Here is a 27,828-nt window from a genome sequence, read left to right on the forward strand (position 1 = left end):
TTAGATAAAAAGCATGGTTGATAAAACCTGGTAAAAACCAGCTCCACTTCCTACGCCATTTGCTTCTCACTAAACTCTCGGCTGTTGAGAAGAGATTGCTTGGACTCCGCTTAAGTTTTTAATTTTACCCAATCGCTAACGTTTGCCCGTGACGTATGTAATGCGTCAGTTCGACGCTAAGAAGCTTATCGGAAATTGCCTGCTCTGTAAGCAACCGTTTCTCCACTGCCGATCCGAATAAGGCGGCTCTTAAAGTTGATTCAACATTTGGACTCGAACTGAACGGCTTCGTTCACCTTCTGACTAAAAACTAGGGGTAGACTACAATTCTAGAACAGCACAGAACATTTACGTCATCGTTAACAACTTTGCTGATTGGCCCAATCCAAAAAAAAAATCTACCGGAGGGAATCGAAGCGAAGGAGAGAAATCCCAAACTGTGAACAGGAAGCTAATGACCAGGCTAACACTGTACTCTTTCAATAATACTTCATTTTTACTGTGAAAATAGAAAAATAAGATGTGGAATTTTTGTTCTCTCTGGTCAAACGCAGACATTTTCTCTACAGTTCCCTCCCCTGCCCTGTTACATATCACTGTAAATGAACACGTAGGGCTGGTCGGTGAAGTCCTGATTCAGATCTGTGAGCCGCCGGCAGCTGTGGTTTCCCACCAGAGAGCAGTCTGTTGTTACATCATCCATCCGTCTAATGATTAATGGCTCCGCGCCAGGTGGTTACTTGTTCCTACGTGTTCACTCTTTAATCTCACCTTACACTTACTCCAACCATAAATCCAGACATCCGTCCTATACTCAGCTGTTACAGACAGTTTAAGAGATTATATTTAAATACAAGACTATTCATACACGTCCATTTCATTTCTTTTTCATGCTGCAGCCAAACTTAAATGTTTTGTTAGGATTTTACGTGGCAGGTGACTAGCATTTTTTTAATCCCATTTCTCCATTAATCGTCAGAATAATCGACTACTAAAACAATCCTTAGCTGCAGCTCTAAACCTATTTAAAAACAATTGTTTTCAGCTAAAGTTGGTAAGAGCCATTGTGAGGTCAGAAGAATCACTTCACTGTAAACCTACATTTTCTGCAGTCTTAATGGGCATTTAGTTATTTTTATTTTAGCCCTTTACATCACCACTCATATTTACGTAGACATATATGCATCGTATTTCCTAATCTATCTCGCTTTTATCTTCAGAAATATTCAGTTATAGGTGTGCAGATTTATAGATAGAACCTCATTTATGTGTTTAAGATTTTTATTTTAGAAACTTCCCGTTCAAACTCTGTTTTCTTTTTAAAACCACATTTGAAATCTCCACCCTGGGAAGGTTTTTACTGAGCCAGCATTGTTGTTTTCGGGTTTATAAATAACAAACACAACACAACATAAATAACACGAGTACTGCAGACGGGGGAACATCTTGCACTATAACTGCAACAAAGCATGTTTTTGTCCCGTTCCATCAGTAATCATTTCACAGCGTAGACTTGGAGTGGGTGCATCCATGACAGGAGGCGTGCTGGGTGATGTAAGACCTGGAAACAGGTGAGTTTGATGTTGGAAGTATTTCTAGTAGACGGGAAATTAAAACCAGTTCAAGAATTTCGTGACAGGACGAAAATCTAATATCAGCTACGATAAATATAGGACTGAAATGATTAATCGTGATTAATCGACTATTGAACGTCAGCTAATTTAGTAATGATTAATCATTAAGTAGAATCATTAAACCAAAAATATATATTTTGCATTTAAGAAAATAATTATTTGTACTATTTTCTATATAGAACTCCTAAAGTGACACAAATAACTTCACCTTGTTCAAATTCCATTAAAAAAATAAGCACCTTTCCTAATCGTTAATCATTTACTCAAAAAAAAAACAGATCAGCCTTACACTGCATTGATATTAAATTAAATAGAAATGGCTGAGCTAGATGTAGTTTTTCAAATGCATCTTTTGCTACAAATGATCAAACACTAAAAGAATGCCGTTTTTGAATTTAAAGCAATAAAATGCTTATTTTCTTATTTAAAATAGAAATTGAATAATTTATTTGCATCTTTTACTTTATTTCTAATATTGTTTAAAAAGGCTTAAGTATAAAATCTACAAAATATAGCATTTTTAAAATTGAGCCGATAGATTAATTGCTAACTAAAATAATCGATAATTGCAGCCCTGCTCTATAAGTTCAGCACATCCCCTTTATGCATTTTTGATTTAATGAAAGTGGTCAAATGAAAAATGTATTCTTGTTTTTAATCTGACTGATCGATTAATCGGCAAAAATAACCAATAGAATAATCGATTACTAAAGTAATCATTAGTTGTAGCCATAAATAAATACAAAAAACATTAAATGCAGTCATGATGGAGTTGGTTTTATTAAAACGTTGCACAGTCAAATACGTGATTGGCAGGAGACAAAAGGCACATCTGAATATAAAAAGGCTGCAGCTGCAGCAGCGGCGTCTTCGTTCTTTATTCTTTCACAATAGTGGGAGTGATCATCTTCTTGAAGGAGTAGTATTTGCATTCAGTGGGTGGTTCAATGTCCATGGTGGTGGTGCTAATCTTCTCCTTCTTGAAGCCGGCCTCGAGCAGATGGGGCACCTGGGTTTCCTGAAAATCATTAACAGAGACAGAGAGAGGCGGTCGGCGTGCGGTCCAATCCGGTTCATCAGCAGCAACCTTGACATGAAAGCAGCAGGTAACTCAGGTGAACGCAGTGATGCTTTCACCATCTGCGTGTGTCTCTCGTGATAATAGTTGTTGCATTGGAAGCATCAGCATATCCAAAGGAAAGCAGATGCAAATTAGCTTCTGCTATAATCTGGTACAGAAACTCAAATGGTGACATTTATGTTTGAGCTGTGCATTGTCCCTTTTAGAACAAAGATTATCATTATCACTAATAATGATTATGATCTGCATGTTTTACAAACAGAGATCTGCATCTACAGCTTTCCAACGACATCCCTACAACGTTTTTAGATGAATCTCTGCTCCAATGCAGCCAAGTCAAATTATCGCATCACTTCTTCAGCGTCAAGTTTAAGACGGAAACAATTAATCGGATTAATCAGGATGAATCAAGTGTAGAAATAATCGTCAACTAATCTAGATATCAATTAATCGTTAACTGGAGCATACAGACTTTAAAAAATCCATTTGTAAAAGAACAACAGTGCAGAAATTAAACCAAAACTTGCAAATACATGTGACATTGTTTTAATGTTTCAAATTCTGTAAAAAATAAAAATAAAACTCATATTAAGCACATTTTATAAATCAACTATTAATCTGTCAATCCAACCCCCCCCCAAACAAACAGATTAGTCCCACACTGGATTGATATGTCAAAAAGAAAAGGCTGGACTTTTCAAATGTTGATGTTAAAAGTATTTTTTAAACAAATGATCAAGGATACACTAAAGAAACTCTGTTTTTTTGCATTTTAGGCAGTAAAATGTTAATTTTCTTATTTAAATGGAACTGATTTATTGATTTGTATTTTTTATGCATTTCTAATATTATATAAAAAAAGGCGTAAGCGGTTAAATTAAAAATCTGCAGAATGTGCCAAATGTTTCATTCAATTTATTGTCAAAATAATAAATTTCTAAAATACTCATTAGTTGCAGTTCTAATCATCTAAAAGCTGCAGAACCATAGCTCTGGAGTTGGAGGACCCTGCTAAAGTATGTAGTGAATTTATACGACCAAATTGTATTATAAAAACTGTTTTTATGCTTCGGTTACGTAGCTGCATCATGGGAAGCAGTTCAGGGGAATTGTTGTAGAGAAGCGGACGATAAATCAGATAATCGGATGATTTTATTTTGATGAGATTATCAAGGCGACAAACCTGGAACATTTTCTCAATGTTGTCGTATTTTTCCTTGAGCAGTTCGCCCCAGGAGGTCAGGTTGCAGTAGGTGAGGACGCCTCCGGGTTTGAGCATCCTGTGAGCGTGACCCTGCAGGTAAAGAAACCACACCGTTCATTTTCCCTTCATAAAAAAATCATAATTAATAATAATAAGATGGTCTGGGGTCTCACTGGGCTCCGACTACAGAAACAATTCGCCCTCCAGCTCAATAATAACATGATAAACACAGGAGCTGTTTGTAAATGTATTTGACTAAACCAAAATCATATAAAACTCTGAAAAGACCTTAAGGTCATGCAAAAGTCGCAGTTTGCATGTTTTTATACGTTCATTTGGGTCTCGACTGCTTCTATAAACAGTCCAAACTTGTTGTTTTTTGGCAATAAGGTAATATTTTTTGATGTCTAAAAAACAAGCCATTTTAAAAATATTCCAATTGTTGAGTCACAATCAACGGGGGCTACACTGTTACCTAGCAACCCCAGCACATCACCTATGGCTGCTGGACAAGACGTGTTTTGCTGTTGATTTCCTACCCAGAAACCACTTGCTGCATTCTTGATGGTTGTGCAGGAGGCTCTACTAATGCTTTTCAAAGGAGCTCAATATAGGCCGAACTGTGCAGACTGATATCTCATACACTAAGAATGATTTTGTGCAAAAGAAATGAACTAAAAATGTAAAACAAACCTCTGCTGCTGTATTTAAAAATAAAATAATTATTGGAGTTCTTGTTATTTTTGCCATTAGCTTTAAATAGAACCAACAAAGTGGCTGAAGAGCTTCAGCTGCAGATTCAGCTTAGAAATGTAGCTTCTTTCAGTCACTTACCTTAATGAAATCAAACTGGTGAGTGTGCCACGTTTCCTCTGAGAGAGGATATGTGTCATAGAGAATACCTGAAAGAGAAGGCAGAGGTGGCAGCATGCATCATGCAGTCAAATTTATTTATTGATTCTTTTTATTATTTCTGCTCTAAAGGCATGCTTTCCTTTTAGTTCATGATGTTCACAGGTCACAGATAAAAACATTCAGTTAGCCCAGCACTCCTCCAGCGTTCCTATTCCCAGTAATTTATATATTTATGACAAATTGCGTCAGGAAATGTCTCACCATCAAAGTGATTGTCTGGCAGGGTTGGAACAACTTTTTCCCACAGACCCTTCAGAGGGACAACCTGCAGGAGGAAAAAAGAGGCTCACTAGCACCTTATTTTACCAACTTTCCATTCTCAGTTGTCACTGCACTGACTGAGTCTAATGACCTTGTGAGGCTGAGACTTGGCCCAGTTCTCCAGACGGGCAAATACTCCATCGTTGCACTCGATGATCCAGTGCTCCTCGATGGGGAAGGACTCCACCTTCGTGGCAGCGATGGCCATGCCGAACCCGATCTCCAGAACCCGACCGCCTGTCAGACAAACAGAACCAAACTTTTCATCTGTTCCCTGCTTGTACGACATTTACAAAACCCATCAAATGTTCAGGGTGAACTAAAATTGTCAGTATTCTACTTTATGTGTGATTTATTACTCTGTAGGGCATTGAGAGGAAGTGATTGCACAGAAATGCCGAGGAGTAACTTATAAAACTTGATGCTTAAGTCTTTTATTTAATAATTGAAAAATCTTTTAATTGCTTTCAGATCATCAGAAATATTTAGATTTGCTTATATTTTTGCAACCTCCAGGAAATTTGTTCTAAGATGCCTAATTTGCTTCCAAATAAAAAAAAACCTTTACAATGTAGATATTTTACATGCATTTGCACATCAATCTAAGAAATAAACTGAATATAGTATTCACACTGTGCAAACTAAACTTGAATTTTAAACTTTTTTGCATTCTTTGAAACATCTGGATCAGTCTGGCTTTCAAAGATGAAAGTACGTGAGCAGAAATGCTCTCTGCCCCCTGCAGACTTCTTGGCCTTTTCCCAGTAGTGAAGTAACAGCTGCTGCAGTATTCACCAACACAGCGCACCATGTGTTTTACCATTACAGAGTCAAAGCAACTGTAAACTGTTAATTTCTTTTGATTAACAGAAAAGAAGTTTACAGATAATAACATAAATTATTAACTTTTTATATATTCCAAAAAATTTTTTTTGCAAATATTTAAATCTATTTTTGTAGTTTGTAGTCCTCAATATTACACATTCGATCTCTAACAAAAATTTAACACATCTATATTTTCAGCTGAGCTAACAACACTTCTGTCAGACATTTCAACGCCTTTTAAGTGTATACAAGAAAAAAAAAGTGTGATTTTAAACCACATTCCTTTAGAATATTCTGTGTTGCTGTCTCTTTAAATGACAAGTTCATGCAATGTGAGTTCAACATCGGACAAGCCGCGCGGCAGAACGCGATGCCCGATAATACACACTCCTTCCCGGCCGTTGTTACCTTTAGAAGCTGCAACGGTCGCCAGCGAGTGCATGTACGGGGTTTCCCAGCGTTCCATGACCGGCTTTCCCATAATCTCTAGGTGTGTATCGGCCTCATTGTACCCGGCGTTAGCGTCGTGCCAGGAGGGCTTGCAGTCCTCTCCCTTGGTGAATATGGGCTGAGGAGCGGAGGTCATTTTGGTTTGCTGTCGTTGCGGTTGGCGGGCTCTACTGGAGGGTTTCTCTGACACAGAAGAGGGTGAAAGTGGAGGAGGCGGTGGTTTATATCGAGCTCACAACTGCTGACACCGCAATCGTGTGACTGGGGGTCAAAAAGCGCAAATATACATTCCAAGATTTAAGAGAGCCCAAGATCCTCTGAAGATAAGATGACTCACTCAGTGGGAAATAACGGATTATCATTATTGTTATATGTACTGGTTTGGTGGCTTTTTTGAGCCAAATTTGCCAACTTTTAAAGTACTTGCAGGCTACTGTTTTTTTCTCTCTGTTTTCAATAACAACACAAAATAATTAATTTTGATGTTTTAACTTGTTCAGCAACATTTAATGAATCAAACGACCGAGTCAGATTTGCATAAAAATGGGGATCTTTAGATAATTTTTGATCCTAAACATAAAGGTATCACAGGTTTACTTCTTTCTTGAAGAAAAGCACACAGATTGTTGGATTTTTCTAGAATAGATTATGAAGTCATAAAAAAAGAATAATGTTGCTAACCTCCCATTTTAAGACAAAAAAAAAACTTGTAAAAAATTGCAAATTGTGTCCATTTGCATCAGATGCCAGTACTGGAGGGCCACATTTGTATCATTCTTGAAATGACATTGTGTTTGGGGCCACAAATATAAATAAAAAAACAGACGGACTTCAGTCTGTCTTGTTGTAACCTTTCCTTCAATAACTCTTTCATTAAGAGTCACAACAATATTTAATTTCTCTTTGTTATCTACAAAGTATTTTTTCACCATTTGGACACCACTGGCCAAATCCTACTTGAATTGATCTTCTCAAGGATCTCTCATGTGAAAAATGTAAAAACTGCATAAATATTCATATATTGAGGCACTTCATCATAAGCAATAGGCAAACAGTCCCTACAAATGGAAATGTATTCATTTAGGTCAGGTGAGCTGGAACAGCGACGCATCTAAAACGTGGGTCTTGATGACCAAGGTTAAGAGTTACTGGTCTATCACATAAAACACCAATAACACCAGTTTGCGGTTTTCACATAAGAAAAAGTTCAATGATTTGAACATGAAATAAATCAAATGATTCTTCTTTTGGCAGCTTTTACTGAAACAGCTGCTTCTGGAAAACATATTAAAAGTTGCTGCTTTCAGCTTCTACTGTTAAGACTATCAATCTGACTTAATCTTTGGAATTTGAACTTTTGGTCTCACATAGCACTTATATCAATACCTTTGAATCAGCTGCTGTCCTAGTAGACGTGTCTGAGCTGTTCCGTTGAAAAGAGTTAAATCTCCATGGAGGACAATTAAATCTACCCTGAAAAAATAGATACAGGAAACAAGAAGGTCCTGGGTTTGAATCACCTTTCTGAGTGAAGTTTGCAGTAGTTCTCTCTGGGTCCATCTACAGCCAAAAATATGCAAAAACTGGCTAATTGCTTGTGCTAATTTCCTCTAAAGAGTGTGTGCAGGGATGTGTTTTTCTGCATTGGGTTCTTATGGATGTGTGACATGTTCAGGGTCACTTTAGCTTTTGATTATTCCTACACTTTATTCATCAGATGAATTTAAACAATCCGTGCATTCTGCAGATTTTTTATTTAAACCTACATATGTAACATTATCCTTTTCACTGGATTGGATCTGCCCACAGTCTGGATCATTTCAAATTGTTTCTTAAAACTTTGTTTTATTCGTTGGCATTTAATTAAGGCCAATGATGCTGTAACTTTTCTGATGAGGTGTCTTTTATTTATTTATTTAGTGTATTACCATTTTTCTCTTTCTTTTTTTATCAACTTATTCTACTGTGTTATCATTTTAGTACAATGCTGGTGCAGTTTCAAACCTGTTTTTAAAGGTGCGGTATAAATAAAGTTGACATGACATAATAGAAATGCTTTAAAAAAACAAATAAATTCAATTCTTATTTCAAATAAGAAAATATTTTATTGTTTGAAATACAATTTCAAAGTATTCTTCTTAGTGTACATAAAAGTTGATTGTGCAGCTAAAAAGATACTTTTAACATCAACATGTGAAAAGCTCAGCTGATTTCTGCTTGACTTGGCATCAGTACAGTGTAGAGCTGATCTCCTGAGTATTTTTTTGGATTAACTGATTAATAATTTCTGCTTCATAGGAAATTTCCTTTAACATAATTTGAACCAGATGATGCTAAAACTATGCCACGTGTAGTGGTATATGTTTGGCTTGATTACTGCTCTGATTGTGTTGTTATTTCAGAAAATTACATTTTCTTGAGCCTGTATACTCCACTATACTCGATTACTAAATTAATTGACAATTATTTGATCAAAATTAATCTATTAATCATTTCAGTCCTATAAAATAGCATTTTTCTAGTCATACTGACCACTCAGATATTTATAGAAAAAAAAATTTAAAAAAATAAATATATATACGTGTATAGCTCGGAAAAAATTAAGAGGCCACTTAGAATGATCAGTTTCTATTATTTTACTTTTTATATGTATATATTTAAGTAAAATAAACATTGTTCTGTTATTCTGTGAACTACTGACAACATGTCTCTGAAATTCCAAGCAAAAATGTAATATTTATTAACAGAAAATGAGAAATGGTCAAAATAACAAAAAGATGCAGAGCTTTCAGACCTCAAATAATGCAAAGAAAAGAAGTTAATATTAATTTAGAAACAACAACACTAATGTTTTAACTCAGGAAGAGTTCAGAAATTAATATTTGGTTGAATAACCAGGAAGTTTTCAATGGGGTTCAGTTCACTGGGCTCTTAGTTTTAAACAGAGCTGTATATATTATAAAAACTATGTATATTATCCTTCTACATTTATATACACTACCCTCCTTTGTTCTATCATATAAATTTCCACTGAAATACATTGAAGTTTGCGGTTGTAGCGTGACAAAAGAAAGCTCAAGAGGTGTGAATATTGTACCTAACCAGAAGAGTAGGTTTATTGTTTCCCGTGTCAGAATGCATTAGTTAATGCATGCAAGTGAGATTCAGTGCAGCAAAGTGTCATTGAAGGGAGTGGATATCAAGAGGCTCAAAAGAGGGTTGGTGGATGATGAGACCCTGCAGAGCAACAAGGACCTTCGCTCAGCTTCATCTAATGGAGTAGAAAAGGAATTAGAGGAAAGATGATCAGCGGTTCTGTTCCCGAGCGTTGGTCTGTCTGCTGTGATTCACCACATAATGTTGTGATTCACATCATCTGCAGTGAAAAAGATAAGTGGCTCTAAATATAGTTCTGAGAAGAGTGGGCTTGATTTTCAGATTTTCATCCATCCGTCGTTTACACACACTTATCCTGGTGGGGTCATGTGGAGGGCTGCAGCCTGTCAGCAAGAGGACGGAGACTGAGACGATTAATCAGATTAACTAGATTAACCAGATTAATTATGATGATCAGTTATTGAAATAATCGCCAACTAATTTAGTAATCGATTAATTCTTACCTGGAGTAAACAGACTCCAAAAAAAGTCCAATTCCTAAAAGAATAACACAGTCAAGGCAGTAATTAAGTCAAAACTGTAATATATACATATATATTCTAGAACTTTTCAAGTGGCATAGTTTTGAATGTTTATTTCATTGTGTTTAAAAAAGGAATTTAATTATTTGTTTATTTGCATTTTAATATATTTTAATCAAACTTTCTTTTTGTTTTTTTATGTTTATCATATATTTTTCTCTGACATTTTACTTATTCAAAATAAATATTTTATTTCATTATCAGCTGGTCTGGTGGCAACAGGAAGAGGGAGCTGTTTTTCTAACCCGGCAAAGCTGCAGTTTTCTGCACATAGCAGCTGGTTGAATCTGACTTTAATAACAGAATATTATAATAGAAATGTGGCAATATTACATACTTAATCAGGAAACATTGAATTTGTGATAGATGTTACAATCAGAAGAGGTTGTAACAACATGATTCATTCTGCCAGCAGCCTTAAATGTCAGGGCCGGCCCAAGACATTTTGGGGCCCTGAGCAGATTTTCAATTGGTGCCCCCAACATCATTTCTAAGCTACTGTGTAATACAACTACTATCATTAATGTCATTTGTAATTATTTCATATCACACAAATGTTATTATGGCTGTTGATTTTAGCATTACAGGATTGCAAACTAAAATAAAAAATATTTGGATTTTGAAATGCAGAGTTATATTTAAGTGTGACATATTATTTTTACTGATAAACATTAAATTTACTGTAACCAAGCTAACAAATCTGATATCTTATATTTCCCTAAAGGTGACAGCAACCATCAGCAGTAAGACACTATTTGGGTAAAAACTATGAAAATAATAGAAGTAATTTTTCATGTGTAGTTTTTTTTTTTTTTTTTTTTTTTTAACATAAAGCATCTCTAAAAATTAACACTGAACCCCATTGGAAATCTCATGATTATTCAACCAAATATTGATGTCTAAGCTCTTCCTGAGTTAAAACATTAGTGTTGTTGTTTCTAAATTAATATTAACTTGTTTTCTTTGCATTATTTGAGGTCTGAAAGCTCTGCATCTTTTTCCTCATTTTGACTATTTCTCATTTTCTGCAATTAAATACTAAATTTTTCCTCTGAATATCGGAGACATGTTGTCAGTAGTTCATAGAATAAAAGAACAATGTTCATTTTACTCAAACATCCATTCATTTTCTTTCACCCTTGTCCCTCAGTGGGGTCGGGAGGGTTGCTGGTGCCCATCTCCAGCTAACGTTCCGGGCGAGAGGCGGGGTACACTCTGGACAGGTCGCCAGTCWGTCGCAGGGCAACACAGAGACAAACAGGACAAACAACCATGCACACACACACTCACACCTAGGGGCAATTTAGACAGACCAATTAACCTAACAGTCATGGTTTTGGATTGTGGGAGGAAACCGGAGTACCCGGAGAAAACCCACGCATGCACAGGGAGAWYATGCAAACTCCATGCAGAAAGACCCCAGGCCGGGAATTGAACCCAGAACCTTCTTGCTGCAAGGCAACAGCTCTACCAACTGCTCCACTGTGCAGCTCTTACTCAAACATAAACCATTAAAAAGTAAAAATTAAGTGGTCTCTCAATTTTTTCCAGTTCTGTATATGTACGTCATGATGTATCCTATTAATCCCATTCATGCTCAACATGTTTTGATCATTTCCAAGTAAAATACATTTGACACATTTGAATATTTACTAATTATACCCCTTATTGATGTGCTTTATGTCCACCTCCCCTGCTGCTCCTATTTCTGTCTTTGTTAGGGAAACAGAAGTGAGTCCATTTCCTCTGAGAAACATGATCAAGCTGTTTCCCTCATACATGAGGTGATTTGAAAGAAATTGGCTCCAGTCCCAGTGGAGAGGCTGCTATAAATCATGACATGCTGATGTTTGTCCTCAATTTGTCCTTTATGAATGATATGGAGCAGATAAAGAGAAACAAGAGCATCTTCCAGGGACATGCTTTGCTGAGTGAGAAGGTGGTTCTCGTTCTGACTTTTATAATTCCCACCGGCGAACTGGGAAAGCTTTGGGAATAACAGCAGCACAGAGACACTCCTGTACTTCTATTTCTGTTGTTAATTAGATCCAAGATACATAATTGGTTTGAAAGGACACAGTTATAAAGGGAAAAAGGGAACAAATGTGTAATAAACATGATGATCCATGCAACATTGTATTGAAAAAATAATTTCAGATAATATTTTATCTTTCAAATATCTTTGTGTGTGCGTTTGATTCATGAAGACAAAGAAAAGTGGAGAAATGTTTCTTAAATCTGACGCTATTAATAAGCTGAGTGGAGGTGTGGGTTGTTGGGTTCATTTAAAATATCTAGAAAGTAAAAAAAAAAGTACGATTTTGGTTTTTTTTATTATTATGTGAAATGTTTTAAACCACGTGTCAAACTCGAGGCCTGTGGGCCAAATCTGGCCCACCACAGCTTCTTATGTGGCCCTTAAATTCTAGACTAAACACTAAATGTGCTTAAATATCATGTTATCAATCAAATCAATGCAGTTTTTGTCTGTTTACTGACAAATTATATAAATCGACTTTTTATTACTCGCTGTATGGATCATGGACTATAATCTGACATCAATTTGACTCCCAATTATGTATTAGCACAAAAAAGAGTGTGGATTTGTTGATTTTACATGAATTTGCACAATAATACTCAAGAAACCGGAGGTTCTGACTGGTATAATTTGGCAGTAAACAGATAAAAACTGCATTGATAACATAATATTTAAGCATATTTAGTGTTTAGTCTAGAATATAGAGGGCCACAAAAAAAGCTATGGCGGGCCAGATTTGGCCCACTGGCCTTGATTTTGACATGCATTAAACGATTATATTTTTGTGATTTCAATTTGCGCAATTTTATTGTTAACAGAAACACAGCTAATGTCTTCTGTCAGAGGCTTCCTGAGATGTTGCTGTAATACAGACTGCTACAGGAGATCCTTCAGCATCTACAACTCTTTGAAGAAAAAATGTTAAAACATTCAATTCCCACTCGGATTAATACAGTATTTGAATATGAGTTAAACTTCACAGTTACTTGCAACTTCATGTCCCTTTATCCCATAAAATCCCAATGAAATCCAGTGACGTTTGCGGTGCACTGTAAACTGAGCATGACGTAATTTCCAGATTACAGTTCTGTCTTTCTAAGCAAATGAGCCGTGGAGTGCTGGTGTTTGGGTGTAATGTTCCTTTAAAGGCTGTTGCCCCCTGCAGCGTCGTCATTGCGCAGAACAGTTTGAACCAAAAAGCGGAGTGACCTTCCTCCGCTTTCAGTCTGAGAGGGGCAGCACTGAAGCAAGAAGCCGCTCACAGCTCCCAAAGTCCACCGCTACAGCCTCAGAAATGAACAACAACTTAGTCGGAGATGAAGTCGGGTGAGATATGCCTAAAAGAGCTTCCCTGTGTTTCCACAAGAACATTTTTCTGCTGTTTTGTAACTTGCAGCCTGCGCTCGGTGTTGTCAAGCTGTCATTTGACAGCTAGCTGCGGCTAGCTCGGTTAGCTTCAGTAAGCCGGAGGAAACGCGGCTAAAAAGTGAAACTAGTCCTCAAAGTGAGTGGGTTGTTTGTGTTATGGCTTGTGGCGAATTATACCCGGTTGACCTGCGGTAGTGACACACTAGTTGTCAAATCGGTTTTTACTGTTGTCACTTATTTCTAGTTAGCTCCAAGCAGCAGAGCTAGTTTTGCTAGCGCTCGGCAGCGAGGCGAAAGTCAGCTCTTGACTCCGCCGCGGCTAGGACATTTAGCGGGCACTGCTGGAGAATGGAGCATCCTCTCCTGCACCGGGCTCTCGGTTTTTACATCCATCACCTCATACGTTGTGTCGATTATCTCCACCAGGTAGCTAGTTGAACAGTTGAAACAGACGCTGAACTTCATGGTTATTTAGTCGGCACCGGGAGTTTGGTTCGCTCCGCATGCAGCGAGCCGAGCCACCGCGCTTCCCCCGGCTCTGCTTCGCTGTGGTCGGGCTCTCATGGTTGAAGGCTGGTGGTTTCCAGTTAGCTCCCCCAACGTCACGGCTCTGTCCCAGGCTGACTTACGTGGCAGGACGTTTCATGTAAAAGACCTCTTTATTGTCGATGCCGCTGCTTGCAGTATTTAAAGCGCAAATTGGCGAACATTAGACGCGGTGTTTTTAAGCGTTGCACCGTGTGTTTATGTTGATGTTGCAGCAGTTTGTGTGTGTGTGTGTGTGTTTTTTTATTTAAACTTTTAATGTAATATCCGCACATTTTAGCAGAAGCTCTGTTTTTCTCTCAGTTCATCTCTTTGCTATAACTAGTGATTATGTTTGGTCTCATCTTTTAGGAAACTTTTTGTAGGTGGACTGGACTGGAGTACGACACAAGGTAAGTCCTGCTGCTATAACATAAGTAGGAATGTCAGGAAAATAAAAATAAAACTATAGATGTCATTGCATATTTGTGGAATATTGCATTTACTGTCAGCGCCAATAAAGCCATAAGTTCCTCATTCATCCAATTTGTCAAATATTTGAATGCATTGTATGTAAAACCCTATGAAATGCTGCATTCAAGCATTGCACAAATTGACTTGTATGCTGATTATAATTCCATATGTTCTGCTTCTCTATTCAAAACAAACATTTCCTTCTCAAAGCAAATGATAACATCATCATGTTAGGACTCCAGTTAATGCCCTGCAACTTTTATCAGCATCTTTTAGCTCTGCAAAAGTCTGGAAAAGAGCCATTAATTTACATCAGGTGTTTAGAGCAGAATAAAAATACTTTTTATTGTCCCACACTGAGGAACGTTTGGGTGCAACAGAAGTAAAGTGACAAGCAATCAAAGCATGTAAAGTATTGCGAATATATATAAACAGAAAATATATAAAAACAGAATTAAGAATAATTTGCTGCACTGTAACAGTAAAAATACAACATAAAAATACTGTGCAGTTATTAAAAATAGTGTGTTCTGAGGCAGAGATGGGCAGAATACACAAATTGTACTCAAGTAAAAGTACTTGAACATATTTTTACTTAAGGTAAAAGTAAAGAGTGGCCATCCAAGAAATTACTCAAGAAAGAGTGAAAAAGTATTTGTTAAAAAATCTACTCAAGTACTGAGTTACTGATCAAATTATCAATCATTTAATATTTAAAAGTTGCATAATCAGACAGACCAAAATATAAAGTTAAGTGGAAATTTTGTTATTTTAAGGATGAAAATGACAATAATTCAAATAAGTAACAAAAAATAACAAAATCAGGCAAAAGAAAATCTTTCTAAATCAGTTTCTTTCAATAAAAAAAACTTATGCAACTAGAAAAAAAACTGCAGGTCTTTGGTTAATTTTTGGTTAAAACATGTTTGGTTTCTTTCATTCAGTGAAGAAGAAAATCCAGAAATTTTGCTCAAAGAAGAATAGAAATGCTTCATAATAAAATTACTCAAGTAAAAGTACAGCACAGTAAAAATACTCCTAGAAGTCTGTTGTTTCCCCCCCCCCAAAAAAGTTACTCAAGTAAATGTAATTGAGTAATTGTAACTAGGTACTTTCAAACTGTGTGCCACTGAGTAGGATCAGTTTAAAAGTAATATACGAAATGTGTGTTTGTGTCTTAAAAACAACAAACTGTTCACAATAAGTGATGATAACAGGAGGTTGTTGGGATGGTAACTGAGTTTAACAGCAGATTGGAGGAAGGATCTACGGTAACACTCCTTTGTGCACCCAGGATGCAGCAGTTTGTCGTTGCAGGAGCTCTGCAGTTCAGCAACACATAGTCCAGCAGTGATGTTGCATTACTTATTCCTTCTGCCTCCCATCACCTGAACGGGGTCAAGAGGTCGTTCTGGGACAGAACTGGTGCAGGATAGTCTGGTTGAAATTAAAAGGCAACAATGTTTAAAAAGCTGATAATCTGGGGTAGCTGATCTCATTCTAGGGAAATTAAAACCAGAGTAATAATTCAGAAATGTAAAAAAAAATTGTATATAACTGGCAGATATTTCCCTCAAACATTCTTAGACGCTCTACTTTTTTTAATTCTTTGAATAAAATCTGTTAATTGATTTGTATTAGTTTAATCGGCTAGAAAATATTTTAACCTTTTAAAATGACCATATTCTGAAACAAAAATTCATCCTGCTTGCATTGATGTAAACATTAGAGTTAAATGTAGACTCGTTGATCGAATGAATCAAATCAGTTGATATGGAGCTAATATTTAAGGTAAATCAAATGCACCTGGTTTACGTCATTAACATGAGTAGATGGCAAATTATATTCTAAAAGGGTTTTACATTATCGATGTCATTTATTGAAACTGCAATCCTCATCATAAGTGTTGCTGTATTATTATTATTATTAATAATAATAATAATAATAGAGCTATTATAAAACCACAAAAATATTACGTATTATTTTTTGACTAAATGTGAAATAAAAATCTGAAGAACTAAGTATTAAGTACAAAAAACTATTTGATAACTGGGCCTTAAATATATAGCATAAAAAAAAAAGTTATTACAGGACGATAAATTCATTACTTCTATTTGATATCAGTTATGCAGAACCAGACCTAATGCTAAAATAAGGCATGTTTCTTACGCGTACTTAATTTTTTTATTAATTAGTAGAGATGCACAGATTTAAAAAGAATTTTCTGCCAATTTCAGTTAAACTTCAAGGCACCGATTCCAACTTTTATTCTAAGTGCATTTTAATTCATAAGAGAAAAATGTGCTGCTGGGTTTTATTCATACAGGAATTGGTTCTGAATCCAACTGACTGAATGAATAATCTCAATTTATACATAAAGTAAATAACATAACTTTATAAAAGCGAAAAGTCAAAGGTTGAAAAGTCAAAGGTATTTACTGAAATTGGTGGAGAATTTTATTTTTGCTGCATTAATTGCACATGTTTGCAACCGGAAGAGTCATTTTTGTCTTCAGTTCTGCTGTATCTTTTAATCTTAATCTTTTCAGGGGACAAAAATGTAATTAATAATCTGTAATAAAAATGTTTCATTTTTAAACCACCGCCATTTTGTCTATTTTGACAATTTAAAACAAGAGAAAAATAAACATTTCATTATTATTTCATCTGCTGATCAAATGCAAAATGTGTCAATCGATTAGTGTCTCTCTATTAATTATGGTTGCATCGTTTTGTAAAAAAAAGAAATAACGTTGGAGGCTAAAGGCCTGCAGGAAATACTGATTTGTTTCTCTTCCAAGTCATTCAAGGTATTTTCCAGATATGACCTAAAGGGAAGTGCTCTTGTGCGTTGAGACAGTTTAATTTTATTTAAATACACATCTTTATGATGCTTTCACATAATATTTGGTAGGAAGACCTGTAAATCAAAAGCAGTTGGTTTATATTTACGTCCTGCTTGCATTCCGACCCAACAGGAGTCGACTTCCAGGTTTGCTTGAAGCCCTTCTGCAGCTCATGGCTAATTTGTTGTTGTTTAACTTTGCACAAGAGCTTGTCTGTATTTACTGCCGTCTTAACTTTAAGATCTGCACCACAGTTCTGCGTAACTCTGTGGTTTTTTTTCTGCGCCGATGCCCCAGGGCTTTCCAGCAATAAGAAAACCGATTATACTAGCTCTCCAAAGTGACTTCTCATTTGTTCAAACTTGCTCGTCTTGGTTGAAACGGCTCCCCGGGTGTGTGCTGGGTTTGCTGTGCTCGGTAGCACGCTTGGCACCGTGCAAGATGACACTAGGTCTGTGCTTTGTTTGCTTTTGGGGAGTTTCTGTATGCGTCTTATTCTAATTTAATGTTTTAACGTAAATAGTCCAATCCCTGGTGATGCAACATAAATTCAAGGTCGCAGGAGGATTTTCATGGTTTAGCAGCACAGTATGCTTTACTTTTGCACTTCTTTTTGTCCCACTTACATCTTCAGAGCAAGTTTAACTGCTAAGCATAAATTCATCCTCCATTTATCCTGACTGTACTTCTTGATTCTATTCTTGAATCTGTGGTTGTAATTTCCTGCAAAGCTGTGAAATATCAATGCAATGTCTGTCTCTGCTTTCTTAGAAACATTGAGAAACTACTTCTCGCAGTATGGAGAGGTAGTAGATTGTGTCATCATGAAGGACAAAACCACAAATCAGTCGCGAGGCTTCGGCTTTGTTAAGTTCAAAGACCCTAATTGTGTACGAACAGTGCTGGAAACAAAGCCACATAACCTTGATGGAAGAAATGTGAGTATTTTAGGCTGTAAAACTCCTCTGCTTTGTGCTAACTGTGCATAAACATGTTTCATATTTATAGGAAACTATTTGAGAAAAAAGAGATTATATTAGGATACTGATCTTTCTGTGCAGTCCTATGAGTAAAATGTGATGTTTAGAGTAAATATAGGACTTTATTGTCAATATATATACAGCTCTGGAAAACATTGAGGCCAGTGCACTGAATCCCATTGAAAACCTCCTGGTTATTCCTCCAATTATTAATTTCTTAACTCTTCCTGAGTTAAAACATTAGTATTGTTGTTTTCTTTGCGTTACTTGAGGTCTGAAAGCACTGCATCTTTCTAGTTATTTTGATCATTTCTCATTTTCTGCAAATAAACACTAAATTTTTGCTTTAAAATTCAGAGACATGTTGTCAGTAGTTCATATAATAAAAGAACAATGTTCATTTTACTCAGACATAAACATATAAAGAGTAAAAACTGAGAAAATGGTCATTTTAAGTAGTCTCTTAATTTTGTGTCAGATCTGTGTGTAGGTACATTTAAAATAATTGAGAGTATAAGTTAATTTATTTAAGTATATCAATTAGTTTAAGTCTTTAAAGTCTCAGTTGATGGAAAAACAAATTTTCTGTTTTGCAGTATCATGTAAAATCGACAGCAGCTATTTTTTAAGTAGAGATATTTGTCTGCAGAAAAGTATTTTCATGAACTGATGCATTCACTCAGTTCTTAGTGGGGCTCTGCCGAGGCGGTAAGGCAGTCCAAGTTGCCCTAAAATGTATTTATGTAAAAACAAAAAAAAAGGCTTAAAATCTGGAGAATGTGCCAGTTTTGTCAGAATAATCGATAGAATACTATAATTAAAATAATCATCAGTTGAAGCCCTGCTTGCAGCAAGCACTATGTTTGTTGTCGCATTAATTTGATGCCTCGTTAGGCGTTTAGCTCATGAATCTGCATTCGACTTTCTTCTGTTGTTCTTCTCTGTGAGAATATTGTGGAAATATCTCCTCCTCCTCTCCTGTCAGATTGACCCAAAGCCATGCACACCCAGAGGAATGCAGCCTGAAAAGTCTCGAATCAAGGAGGGCTGGGTAAGAGTAATCTGATTACTTCTCAGATAAAACACGCTTATGAAACAAGATGGCGGCTTTGTGCGGGCTGACGTCACTCTGAACGATGGAAACCGATGGAGTTCAATGATGGGGGGAGGGAGAATCCATATTTTCCTAAAATTAAATATTTAAAAACAAAAAAGAAAATTGCTTAATTGAAGGCTGTTCATCATTAAAGATTTTCCTGGGCGATAAATTGTCCCAGAAATTGTTTTGATAAATTATATTATTGTTTTGAGACTATTTTCAAATGTTTATTATTTTCATTATTTTATGAAAGTTTTCCCTCTCAAAACTTCAACTTTGTGCAGAACACTTAACACTGGAGCTGGAAGACATTTTAAGTATTCAAAATAAAACCAACAAGCAAAAACAATAAATAAAACGGAAGTAAAAACAATGAATAAATTGGATTACGATGTCTCTGAAAGTAAAATTACCCTTCAAAAAGTTTACATTTAGCTCATTTTAACTTATATGATTACACATTAAATCACACATTAAATTTCTTATTTATGGTTTTCCTGACTCTGTGGCTCCTTGATAATTTGCAGAAACATTTTTAACACAAACAGCCACTTTTATGTGAAATGTTCTCCCTTGTAGTGTTTTTCTCTGGATTTGGATTTGAAAATAAACTGGATTTTATGATGTAAAATAAAAAAACAAATGGCTCTCGGCACTGAATTTATTTAGGCAGTGAGAAATGTTTCCTCCAACTTGGATCATTTTTGGGTCAACCAGCAAATGCTGCAAAGCTAGATTCATTTTAAGTCACATATTTGGCTGTATGAAGACTGAATGTCAGCTTTATAACCCCCACCCCAAGTCATTCAGCTGGTTTTTACTGAAAAAAGTCGAGATTAAATGGGTAAAAAATAAGTAATTTAAGCAGCGTCTTGCTTTTATTGCCAGATTGCAGCAGCAGCAGAGAAAAGCTCTGCGGTTGAGTGGAAGTGGAAGATGCCGTGTTCTAGACTGGAGCTGCATTGACTTGACATGTTAAGAATTATACCCCAGGGCAGTAGAAGAGCCTAATTTCTTCTGCACTGTCTAAATAGATGATAGCGTACTGACCTCCCCCTCCTCCTGAAGTGATACTGTAACACACTTTGATATCAAATCCATCCACTCTCTTGCTTTTTTTTATTTCAGAAGGGCAGCAAAGCTGATAGCAATAAATCTAAGAAGATATTTGTAGGTGGAATTCCCCATAACTGCGGAGAGCCTGAACTCAGGGACTATTTCAATAGATTCGGAGTGGTAAGTATCACTGCTGCCCATTTAGTGTTGGTTAAAATCACATTAATGTAAATTAAAAAAAAGCCCCATCAGATTTCCTCTGGTTTTGTTTTTTCTGTTGTATTTAAGTTTTTCAGACACGGATAACCTGAGTGAATATAAATCAGTTTTCAAATTTTGTTTATTAAAAGAAAAAAAGCCAGCACCCCTGAATCAAATGAACGACTAAAGTTGGAGTAGAAAGTTTTGAGAAAACCAGAGACTTGGCGTGTTTTCACACCTGATAGTCCAGTAGACGGTTTGGGACCAAAGTTACAACATTTGTTACTTTTTCAGCTGGTGCGCTTCTCTTTCTCACTGCACTGTCAAACGGACCAAACCCTTTGAAAAACCTTTTCCCCTCCTCGCCTGTGGGGACACTGCATCAAGAACTACTGAAGAAGACGCTGAATGCTACTTCCTTTTTATGAAATGTAAACAAAAACAGTGGTGTCAGATTTAGTAGGATTTCACTTTTGTTTTTGGTAAAAGACAATGAGCCTTTAATGTTAAAATTATTTGAATAAGCACGACTTGCAGGTTCTCAGCTCCTCCCCCATTGCGAATCGTGTCGAACTTGAGAAATTGCAAATTTTCCTGTACCTTTAAGTTATTTCTCCACCTTTATCAAAGCAGCAGTCTTGAGCTTGAACCACTGTGCTCACCGTGGTAGAGGCGGGTGTGAGCAGCAGCTTTACAAGTGTGATTGACAGCACGAAGTCCCTCCTCTTGGCTCTGATTGGTTGTTTTTGAGCAGGAGTGTTGTATTTCTGCAGATGGCAATAGGACCACAGGGAGGAGATGGAGGAACTTGATTTAGTTTTTCACATATTATCTGTCTCATACTGCCAGGAGATTAACAGTTTTAATAATTAGTTAAATAAATAAATGTTTATAGAAGTTACCTTCTGCTTTGTCAAACCTGTTGATTGCCAGTGACGCTGCAGCAGCGATGCATCCAGATGTTGGAGGATGGAGTTGCAGACACCTGATTTACAATAACTGATGATTTTTTGTGTGGCTGAAATGTTTAAATTCAGACACAATTGAGGGTTATTGAGCGTCAGTCGTGTGTTCTCCATTAGAAACAAGTGCATACTTTGACTAGACAAATGCCCAGAAACCTTTATTGTGTTTCTTTTTAGCCAGAGATGAAGTGACTGCTTGTCAAAATTTGCTTTAGCTTAATGTAACGAACCGATGGGCGAACATTTTCCTTCAGGATTTTTTTGGTTTGCAGCAGAGTTTAGTTATTCCAAGCTGTCCAGGTCCCCAGATCATCATACTGCCAGCACCGTGTCTGACCATAAGCATGACGATCTCTTTCTGAAATGCTGCTTTCCACCAGATGTAATGGGACTTTTTTCTCATTAGTAGACAAAATATTTTCTCAAAAGTCTTAAAAATGTGGGAGGATTCTTTGTTTTTGTCTCTTTTAGCCTCTGATCTCCTCTATGGATGCCGTTTTATTTGCTGAGCATCTGTCCTGTTGAATCATCATCACTTATTTCACCGAAGCAAGTGAGACCAGCGTGGTTTATATCTGGTTCTAGGTTCTGGGTTCTTTTGTGACCCGGATGAATCGCCACTTCACTCCTGGAGTAATTTTTGTAGGCCGGCCAGATGAACTCTATGTCTTTATAATTTGTTGTTTATGGCTCTCACTGTTTCACTGGAGTCTTGGAGCCTAGAGGGCAGCTGCACAGATCAGTCAATAATTATGCCCCAGTTCATTTTTCTACCACACACACTGGCTGCGTCTAGTTGGTGGCCGACGCTCCGAGGCGCGGCGCTCACATCAGCACGATGAGACTAATTTATGTTAAAAATGCAAATTTATGCATTAATTGATAAGATCCAACAAAGTGTTTTGGAACCTTTTCCAGACTGATGGATGTCATTGGTTTTCTCGTGTGTTAATAAATCTATTTTTTTGATTTTTTTTTTTTTAGCTTAAAATAGCAGGAAAAAGTTCTATTTCAGGAAATTCTGGATGCTGCAGCTCTGCTTGTAAAGTTGATCTGATATTAATCATTAATTACAGTCGAGTGATTTAACAAAGTGAACAGTTACTGTTTTTACATAGGGGCTGGTTGCTTTGGATACCTTTTTCTTTTTGAATTTTAAATAAATTATTTTGTAAAATAATCTACTCAGGTTATCTTTGTGTATTATTTTTCATTATTTGAATCTACAATGCTACATTCACACAGCATGCTTGTTTGTTCATAGTACCAATTAAATGCGACCGCAATAAAATTTCAGTTTATGAAAAATCTCCAACCTGTTTTTATGCCAAATTTGATTTCTGATTTTAATCCTTTTCTTCTTCATCACTTAGTTATTTGTTCATTTTTAAAAAAATAAATTTTTTTCAATCCTTCTTTTTGTGAGATGACTTGAATTCAAAGTCGAAATAATTAGAAGCTGTAAATGCGCTTGTCAAACAAGATGGCTGACATCACTCGGTCTGAACTATGGAAACTGAAAGAGTGCATTGGTGAAAAAAAATCCAGATTTTCCAAAAAATGTAATTTTCAGAAACAGAAAATTTGATTGACGTCTACTACTGTAGATACTTGAAAACAACTGAATCTGTATCCGATTTAGTATCACATGTGGAAGTACAAATCAGATTTTTTTTTGATGATCGAAAGAATCAGAATTCAGCCTGGCGTGGAAAAGTCTGATAAAGGTCGCATTTGGGCAAAAAAAGAACAAAAATCAAATTTGGGTTTCATTTGTTTGGTGTGTGAACGTAGAATGAAACACTTTTTCATGGCATTGCAGAAGAACGTTAACAGTGAGGGTTATTAAATTGAATATGAAAGGATCCTGTCCATTTTTCTAAATGGAGCCACTGTTTTCCTTTTGTCCCATTCAAGGTCACAGAGGTGGTAATGATCTATGATGCGGAGAAGCAGAGGCCCCGAGGTAAAAGCTGATCCCGTTTTTCTCCCCCCTCTCTCCCGCTCTATTCCTCACCATCTTAAATCCCATGGCAAACTATTCTGGCCCAAAGTGAGAAATCACAACCCATTCATTTCCATTTAATTCACTTAAAACATGTCACCCTGCAGCAGGCGTTGTATGTTGGACACACACTGAATGACAAAGGCACTTAAAGCAGATTGGAATAAACCCAGAATGTTTCATTAATAAAAGAAGCTCAGTTTTCTAGAAGCCATTTAGTAGAAAAATGACTAACTCGTCCCACCATCTGCTATCACTTCATGATTGAAAAAACTCAACTCATTGTGTTTTTATTGTTTTTTCCTCCATGTTTTTTGAAGTTACTGTAGCTATTGTAGGGTTTGCTTTGTAGTGTGTGGGTTGTGACCTTGGTGGAGAACATGAGTCTTTTCCTGTGATTTTTCCTCAAGATTGATTTCTGAAAAGAAATCGGTGATCAAACAGAGCAAGGAAGCTATTTATTTTAGATTTCTTACATTGAAGGACAATAAAACCTGAAAACAGAAGCTGTAGCTTTAAAAATACCTCTAACAAGACGATTTATGACATTTGTTTGTTGACTTGAGGTTATTTGTAGTTGAAGGTTCCGCACAGGCTCCTAATTTTACATTGGGACGCTAAAATGTTTAATATACATGCGATAGAACGCCATTTCGATTTATTTATGGATTTATTTTTAGTTTTTTTTTTTTTGCTTAAAGGGGATCTATTATGCAAAATTCACTTTTTGGACATTTTTATACTTCCATTTCAATTCAAATTCAATAATACTTTATTGATCCTAAAGGGAAATAAAATATTTTTGTAACTCGTATTAATTAAAAATTCTTCTGAGTTATTGAATCTCAAATGTTCCTAAAATCAGCCCAAGACCTTAAAGAAAAACACCCAGCCGATTTTTGGCAATGAGTTAGTTTTTTGGGGGGTTTAGAAAACGAGCCATTTCAAAATATGTCCCAGTGCAGTGCCATTACCTAGCAACCCCAGAACCTGGCCCGTCACCTAGCAACCCAACTTGCTCCTGCGCTTTTGTTGGTCAGTTTGTTTTACCGCTGTATGCGCCGTACAATGTACCTATTCTAACCTGTTCAAGGAACTATAATAACTTTAACGGCTCTCCATATTTCTGCAAAGAATCAGTCATTATTTTGCAGGAATTTTGCGAATTCTATTTTTAATTTTTTTGGCACATTTTTCCCTTACTCTTATTGTGGCAGTGACAGCAGGGCAAATGTTTTGTGTATTTTAACAGGATTCAGTTAATGTTAACGCATCGTTGTCTAAAGTTTTATGTAATGTTTTGCTTTATAGGAACAAAAGCACCAGGACACAGACATTTATATTTAATACTATGTTATGTTTAATATGTTTTTTTATTCCTGTTTTTTTTTTTTTTAATAAAAGGTTCTTGCTACAAAATACTACACTAAGCCCTAAAAACACAGCTAAAAATAAATATTTGTAATTGAATCAGTGCATTTTTTTCCTGTGCTGTTATAAAGATATCATTTTCTTTTTATGCAAAAAGAAAAATTAGAAAATCCCACATGGGACGGATGAATGCAAATCCGTGTCCACAGTGGCTTTAATTACACATGTTGATGTATAGCTTCATAAAATGCTATCATTTTCTGTTTTTTTTTAATAGTAGATGTCTCTCCTATAAAATGCAACAAAACGGATTCATCCAATTAATGAAGAAGTTAATGAAATGCATTCTGGGATCAGAGCTAAAAGGAACTGCTACCTGATAAGGAGACAGATTGTGGGAAAAATAGGTGCTCCAAAAAATACAGCACTTAATCACAGTGTGCAGCTGGCATATTGAGAACAGTTTGAGCATCTAAAGAGGGATTTGTCCTTCAGAGCGGCGGCTCGCAGCCCAAAATCCATATGGCGAATACGACATCGTTACCACAGGAACAATAGCATTGAGCTAAAAATTTTTTACCCATTGAAAAGTTTCTCTAACCTATTTTCCGGCTGCAGAAACGACTGACTTTTACATCTGTCCGGTTAAGTCATAAATAAATGATGAGCCTTTGACATGTGTCGACACTTTTAGCATTCACGGTCTCCTCTCCTTGGGAATCAGACTCGTCCCGCCGGCTGTGCTGGCGTCAGGCTCGGCCCGCTGAGTTACAGTCACAGCTGTTTCATTTGTGCTCGTCCCACATCGCGGTGATGCGGCGGCGGCCGCTGACCCACTGCTTCCATTATCGCTCCACCTTTTATGTCACCATTCATCCGCTGTTGGGAGGAACCCAGAATAGTTTATCATTGGGATTTAACATGATGATCTGCATCAGTAACAATCATTTATTTAATCTTTAATAATATTAACGTTTTCTGGTACTAAAACTATTTTATGTATGTCTTAAAGATTGGAATAAGTTTTCTTTACCTTGATTTAGAAGTAACTTGTACTTGTATCTTAAATGGCATAGTATGTTTTCCCGTTTGTAGAAAGTTAAGTATTTTTGTAAGTAAGCCCTTTCTATTTTTCTTTCTTCTGTCCCCTTTCTCCTTGTGAATGGTTTGAATGTGATTAACTTTGTTTTCATAAGATTTGTCTTTTCTCCTTTAGGTTACTGTGCATTGACAGGTAACACAGAGGTACAGGCCTGCTGTAAATGCACTTCATTTTTTACTCTGAAACGGGGTCTACAGAAGGTGCATCAGTTTTTAGTCTTTTAGACTGAGATAAGTGGTGAGAGAGAGAACCGACTTACTGAGAGTTTTCAATCAGGTTATTCTGGTGGATGGGCGCATATGAAATATTTACTGCATTTATTCTAACCATATGTATTATTTACTGGTAGAAAACTGGCACCACATTTTCAATTGCACTGATCAAATTCTGTGTTTAGTGTTAGGCCTATATCAAAAACCTGTAATCAGTGGTGGTTTTTGGCATACATGCATTAATAAATTAACAGCTTATACAAGTGTTAGCAAATTGGCGATAACATCTGCGAATCCATTGTGGAGAGTATTCAGATCTGAATTTATTAAGTATATGAAAAGAATTTATTAAATATTTTTGACTTGTTTGATATTTGGCTGATTCATCTAATCTGCAAAATTGGGTTTTAAACATCCTTCCTGTGTAAAAGTTTAAACATACTGAGATGCTTTTTCCTTTGCATTCCCTCGCTATAGTAAGTTCTTGCATCTTAAATGCATGAACTGCTACAATATAACATTTTTGTACCTTTTGTTTCTATGTATGTTAGAATATCTAATTTGTAAGACATCAGATGTTTTACATCTTTTTCTTTTGGATTCAAGTGCACCACAAAACCTGTGTGCTAAATGCCGGAGGCAAAACGAGTCAAACATGAGCTTTCCATCTTCTCTAAAACATAAACACGACGGAAAACTTTCTGAAAGAAAGCAAACAAGCTTGAAAGAGAAAAATCCAAACTATTTAGACTATTGGAGTTATTTTCATGGAGTACTGTCGCCATCTGACAGGTTTGGTTGTCTGAATGGCTAATAACAGACAGTTTTTATGTGGAGTCCCATCCATACCGAAATATATTACATAAACACACAGTTAATAAATTGAATTCCTGCACCAAAGAGTTGAGAAGTATATACAAGTCCAAGTTTAAATTGATATTTATCACTGTGAAGGAATACAAAGGAAAAAAAATCCCCTGTTTCCCTTAAGGGGATCAGTAATTTTCAAAAAGTCACTCCAGGTGTAATACGTAACCTTTCTATGTTCATATATATGTAATATAATATAAAAATGCAATAAATAACCTTAAAACATGCAAAACAATAGCTCCCAATGAGAAGTTGGCAGCAGTTATCATTGTAACATTAAACGTGGCTAAAATTGGCAACATTAATTATGATGGCAGTTAAAAATATATACAAAACAGCAAATTTACTCATGAAACACTGTACATTATTAATTTTATCTAAAATACATGTTAAGATCTAAGACTTGTAAAGGAAACGCAAAGCTGATTCTAATACATACCACAGTTACAGACACCTGAAGAAGTGGCAGTTACAGGTTGCTACGGTAACCACCACCAACCGCCAAGAGCAGCGGAAAAAGAACTTAAAAAACGCCAATAAATGTTGACTAAACAAAAATAAATTCAAAATTCAAAGAATTAACAAATTTGGACAAACTTCACATTGATAACATTGTTAAAATAAAACTCCGCTTTTTATATATATATA

General features: G+C 36.1%; 2 protein-coding genes across 5 annotated transcripts in view; one reads left to right on the plus strand and one right to left on the minus strand.

Moving 5' to 3' along the window:
- Window positions 1-2,390: 2,390 nt before the first annotated feature.
- On the minus strand, window positions 2,391-6,633 carry gamt (guanidinoacetate N-methyltransferase). Its single transcript, XM_008406642.2, has 6 exons — window positions 6,329-6,633; window positions 5,187-5,332; window positions 5,036-5,099; window positions 4,754-4,821; window positions 3,899-4,009; window positions 2,391-2,652 (listed from the first exon to the last, which is right to left on the minus strand). Exons 1-6 carry the CDS (start codon window positions 6,504-6,506, stop codon window positions 2,512-2,514), a joined length of 708 nt encoding a protein of 235 aa, XP_008404864.1. The 5' UTR covers window positions 6,507-6,633; the 3' UTR covers window positions 2,391-2,511.
- A 6,569-nt stretch (window positions 6,634-13,202) lies between these two features.
- dazap1 (DAZ associated protein 1) overlaps window positions 13,203-27,828 on the plus strand; it is a 34,964-nt gene continuing 20,338 nt past the window's right edge. Inside the window, exons 1-6 of one of the 4 annotated variants that reach the window (XM_008406638.2) lie at window positions 13,203-13,432; window positions 14,372-14,412; window positions 18,091-18,257; window positions 19,285-19,350; window positions 20,527-20,634; window positions 23,538-23,586. In XM_008406638.2, the coding sequence (XP_008404860.1) occupies window positions 13,401-13,432; window positions 14,372-14,412; window positions 18,091-18,257; window positions 19,285-19,350; window positions 20,527-20,634; window positions 23,538-23,586 (463 nt within the window). In that variant the 5' untranslated portion in view covers window positions 13,203-13,400. The remainder of the gene's footprint in view (window positions 13,433-14,371; window positions 14,413-18,090; window positions 18,258-19,284; window positions 19,351-20,526; window positions 20,635-23,537; window positions 23,587-27,828) is intronic. The other 3 variants (XM_008406641.2, XM_008406639.2, XM_008406640.2) reach the window with 3 other exon arrangements.

This window comes from Poecilia reticulata, linkage group LG4, assembly GCF_000633615.1.
Source record: "Poecilia reticulata strain Guanapo linkage group LG4, Guppy_female_1.0+MT, whole genome shotgun sequence".
NCBI lineage: Eukaryota > Metazoa > Chordata > Actinopteri > Cyprinodontiformes > Poeciliidae > Poecilia > Poecilia reticulata.